This window comes from Mus caroli, chromosome 1, assembly GCF_900094665.2.
Source record: "Mus caroli chromosome 1, CAROLI_EIJ_v1.1, whole genome shotgun sequence".
NCBI lineage: Eukaryota > Metazoa > Chordata > Mammalia > Rodentia > Muridae > Mus > Mus caroli.
In genome coordinates this window covers 60,647,039-60,652,256 of record NC_034570.1, presented here as the reverse complement: position 1 = coordinate 60,652,256, position 5,218 = coordinate 60,647,039, and the positions used below count along the sequence as shown (strand labels likewise).

The window sequence follows — 5,218 nt, the reverse complement described above, 5'->3', positions numbered from 1 at the left end:
GCTGGAGAGATGGCTCAGTGGGTAAGAGCACCCGACTGCTCTTCTGAAGGTTCAGAGTTCAAATCCCAGCAACCACATGGTGGCTCACAACCATCTGCAACAAGATCTGACTCCCTCTTCTGGAGTGTCTGAAGACAGCTACAGTGTACTTATATATAATAAATAAATAAATCTTTAAAAAAAAAAATAAAGAGGTGTCTTGTTCCCCTTTAGAACTTTTAGATAGTTAATTCCTGGCACGTGAGCTGATCTTAGTTTTAAGCGTTAGGTTTAGCTTGAGACCCTTGGAGATCTCTTAGCCATTCTAGGTGGAGAGAAGCTGGGACAGAGAACTTCACTGCAGTTAAACATTTCTCTCCTGCTTCTCTCTGTTAATGTTAGTAGAGTAAATTTAATTAGTAACTTATGAAAGGCCTGCTGGTCTGCCATTACATATCCTGGTAGAACTACTTTAATATAAAAAAGAAATGCCCAGCCCAGTTCAAAAATGTCTGAAGTCTTGGGCTTGTCCAGGTAGGCTGGAGTGCCAGGCAGGCCTTCAGAAGATGTGAGTGCTTGGTTTTGTAGAGAACAAAATCTTCCTGGGGCTGGGGGCAGGGTTTACATATTTCAAAACATACTTAGAGTCCCTTCCTCCCCCCACCCCACCATTCATTGAATAGGTAAATATTCAATGAGGACCCACTTATCTGCAAGGCACCCTGGGGAATGTGGAAAAGTGTAAGTTCAAAGTTAGTCATATTCTGAGAAACAAGCATATTTTATCTCAGAAATTAAATAATTAGAGCCCCACTCATATATTTGAGAACGGGCTGTACATTTTCCTTCCATGAAAAGTCTGGAGCTCAGTAACTAGTTTCACAGGACTGGGACAATGAAAGTATTGTGACCTAATAAAAGTTTGCTTGCCAAAGAGGCGAGACACCTACATTCTTGTTCCAGCCTGACGGTTATCTGTTATGTCACCAGAAAAGGGTGATCATTAATTAGCAACTACATCAGCCTCTCTCTGTTTTTCTGTTTTTTGTTTTTTTTGGTTTTGTTTTTTTTTTAAACCTGAAAAGCAGTAATATTTATCCTTCTGGATTCTAGAGGGCCGAAGAGAAAGGAGAAAGGGTGAAAACAGATACAGTGGCTACTCCTACAGCTGTCAAAGCAAGTCCTGGGCTGGGGGTGTGGCGCAGTGGGGGGGCGCTCTCCTATCAGGACCCTGAGTTCAGTTCCTGTTAGTCAGACCTCTCTCCCAGCATCGGAAGACAGAAGAATGAAGTCATGGCTGAGTGTTAGTGTCTGTGTGTCTCTGAGGGCTCAGTCCCTTAGGATTTGAATCCCAGCTGTGACAAGAGTGGTTATTAATCATTTCCCCCAGAATAGGCTATTTGTTAACTTTTTTTGGGGGGGAAGTAACTTTTTAAAACATTAGGTGGTGGTTGTAGAGATGGAATGAGAAGGAATGTCTAGAAATAAGTAATTTATTATTTTTCCCCCTAAGGTCAGTGGCTTTCAACTTTCTGGGGAGACTAAAAGAGAAGACACTAAGATGTTCCAGGCATAACTAAATGTAGATGTTTTCAGTTGCTGTTTGTTATATAAGTTCAGCTTTACAAAGCTATGTCAGGGCACCTAAGCGTTATTCTGAATGTAGTGTCTTAGTGGCTTTTACTCTATCAACCTAGTATGAATGCTGTCCATGAAAAGTCAGTTATTTATAAGAGGCTCTTATTGCTCAGAGTTCCTTAACCAATAGTTACCTGGAAAGATGGGGCTTAAAGTTTCTACCATTTCTATATGAATTACACTATCTTCTAATTTATCTAGAGCTTACGTGGATGCTCGGGTGCAGCCCATCTACGGTGGTACCAACGAAATAATGAAAGAGCTGATCGCAAGACAGATCGTCAGTGACAGCTAGACATCTGCCTACATCCTGGAATCCTATTACATACAGCTAATCCGGATTCTAATCTACTTGAGATAAAGTGTAACCTGGAAAAGGAGGGGGAAATGGTAAAGCTGGTTTTATGTATGATTGTTACAGAGAAAGAAATAAAATAGAATTCTAAAGATTAACACAGGGAGAGAGAAATTTTTGAGCCCAAGAGTCTAAAGTTTTGTCATGAAAGGTATAACCTTTTTTTATGCATATACAGTGAATATAAAAGATTTTCTAACTCAAGAGCCTGTTAATGTCTTACTTGTCTTTCAAATTCTGAAGAGCATAAGTTGGCTTTTATTCTTCAAGTTGAGGCAGAATATAATCTTATAACATTAATAATACAAGACTTTGGAAAGGTCAAATAATTGTAACTTATATGAAGTCATTTCAGCTACGTTTTGCTCCATATTCCCCCAGGACATTGGTTCCTACCATGTTACCCCCAACCCCATGTTTTTTTAAGTAATGAACAGAACCCTTCAGAAAAAAACAGACTGTACTGTATATAATGCACATAGAGGCAATTGTGTATCAATATTAAAAATAAAGTAAAACTTAAAGCATGTGTAGACCATGTGAGGCCCTGGGGAATGAGAACATGTTCTGGTGGGAGACTGCTAGGTTCTTAAGCAGGCACGTGGGCTTTCAGCACATTCCGTTCCCACTTAATTTAAATAGGAGAACTCAGTACTCCATCATCTTAAATTCAATGTTTGGTAGTTATCAAAGCCAAGGCCTTTATTTTTTTTTTTTTAGCAGTGTGACATATTTATATTTAATAAATACTATGCATCTTCTATAAACTAAGTTGGTAAAAATGTTGGGACGCAAGCTTGGAATAACTTTATTATACAGTTGAAAATTCCAACTAAACAGTAAGAGAAACCAAACATTTAAAACAGGAGTAGGGGAAAATCATATTTGAGACAAGAAATCATTATGAAAAGTAAAATCAATAGTTTATAAACTGATATTTCAGTAGTTTGATTTTTCTGGCTCATAGGGGTAATATTTTAAAATGAAAATGCATTCTTATTGAACTTCAAAAAGTTAAACATTACTGATTTGCTACAGATGTGTATAGCAGATGGGAGGTGGAACCTTTTTGATATTCCTTTCCTCACAACACACCACTTTGGGTAGTGGTTGCTGGATTAGCTCCTTTTATGTACATGTGTTAACATACAAAGGTTTGGGTACTGGCTGCTGGATTAGCTCCTTTTATGTACATGTGTTAACATGTGTTAACATACAAAGGGTTCAGAGTTGTTATTTATCCTTTGAGAGAACCCTCATTGTGTAGCTGTGGCTGATCTAGAAAAGCTATGTACATCAGGCTGGCCTGGAACTCACTCACAGTCATCTTCCTGCCTCTGCCTTCCCTCCCAAACGAGGGGACTGAAGGTGTGTGCCACTATGCCAGGCTCAAACTCTTTTTTAAAAATAATTCATTTCTAATTATGTCCGTGTGCATGTGAATGTGTGCATGTCAGTGCAGGTGCCAACAGAGACCAGAATAGAGTATTAGATCTCTGGAGCTGCTCCTCTGAGCAGCCCAGACAGGTGCTGAGAACTGAACTCCGGCTCTCTTCCAGAACAGCAAACACTCAACCACTGAACCATCTTTGCGGTCCCTAGAGTAAAGTCTTAGTAATATTACATTTGCACTTTGCACCTCCCTCCTGCCAACAGGAACTTGAAAAGATTTGCTAGAACTCTCCTTGCCCCTTCGGCCTCTTTAAGTCTCCAGTGTAGAGGCAGACGGACCTTCAGTTTGAATGATTATTCTTCATTTAGAATTAGAATTTGTAACTTAATGTGCTCTGCAGCTTTGCCTTCGGTGTTCATTTCCTAAGCAGCTTATTCTTTGTGCTTTGTTTGTGTGGCCTTGAGTGGTGTCCCCCGGGGAGGGAATTTCATGCGAATCTCAGGCATTGCTGAGTGTTCAAGAAATGATAAATGGTAACAGTGCTCAAAAGAACAAGCTAGGCAGGCAGACGAAAGCATCACTATGTAAATATGAATGAGAATTTCAAGGTGTGGGGATTGGTTTTGAGGCTCAGATTTTTAGGATCAAAATTACAGCTTTACAGTTCCTTTTCCCCTTATTTCCAGGTGGTGTCATTGAAAACTGCTCTGACTTGCAATTTTAACATCTAACTGCAAATCTTTACTAATCTGGTAATCTTAGTAGTTTACTGCTGAAAGTATAGGATTTCTAGATTTTTTTTTTCCATGTCAGTGTTATTTTTGGCACGCCCAGCATTTATTTATTTGGAGTCATTGGAAAGATTTGACATTGAAACCAACTGCAGGCCTGTGTACTGCTTTATAACAAATGCTGAAAAATAGTATTCTTTTTTAAAACTTTTGTTTGCAAGACAAAATTATTGAGAGCTACAAATATACTAAACATGGAGCATTACTGTGGCTAACCTTCAGCTTAACATTTACGGTGATTAGCACAGACATTTTCCCCTCAAGTCTTTTGAGGCCAAGTCCTTGATTTAAGGCTATTCCATACACATACATGCTCCATAATACATATGTAACAGATGAAAACATTTTGTTTTTACATCTAGTCAGAATTCCATTATCATACTGCAGAAACTTAAATTTAAAATGGAATCCTGGGATCATAAAAATTTCCCCTGATTATACCAAAAGGTACCTTTTTCGTTAGTTTGTTTAAATTAGGGTCTAAGCGAGACAGACCTACAAGTTCAATTTGGGAACTGAAGAAGCGGCTTAGTGGTTAAGAGCAGGTACTGCTCTCGTAGAGACCATAGTTACATTCCCGGCATCTGAGTCACATGCTTCACAACTGCCTGTAACTCCAGCTTCAGGGGATTCAACATGTTCTCTGGACTACACTGGCACACCAGTGCATGTAACACACCTAGACATGTGCACACATACGTGCACACATACACACACCAAGAAAAAACAAAGATTCCATTTCGTTGTATTGATCCTTAAATTTCCTATATTAGAGTTCCCCTATCTTTTTTCTCCATATTTTATATATATAATATATATATTTTATATATATATATATTTATATATTCTTTTTTGGTGTACATACTTTAAAGTTGCCCTTTCTTTGCAGCCCCAGAATTTTAGCATATATAAATTTATGATTTCAGTTCTCACGGGTCCATGCAGCTGTTAACTACAACCAGGCTACAGAACAGATTGATGTCCGCAGACTGTCCATGTGCTCTTTATAGTCATAGCTACCCACCCCTTTAGCCCCTGGCACCCACTCACCGGATCTTTGTC

General features: G+C 38.9%; 1 protein-coding gene across 1 annotated transcript in view; it reads left to right on the top strand.

Moving 5' to 3' along the window:
* Positions 1–2,499, top strand: part of Acadl (acyl-CoA dehydrogenase long chain) — a 30,612-nt gene extending 28,113 nt beyond the window's left edge. The window contains exon 11 of the mRNA XM_021158666.2: positions 1,819–2,499. Coding sequence (XP_021014325.1) covers positions 1,819–1,912 — 94 coding nt within the window. The 3' untranslated portion in view covers positions 1,913–2,499. The remainder of the gene's footprint in view (positions 1–1,818) is intronic.
* Positions 2,500–5,218: the final 2,719 nt, after the last annotated feature.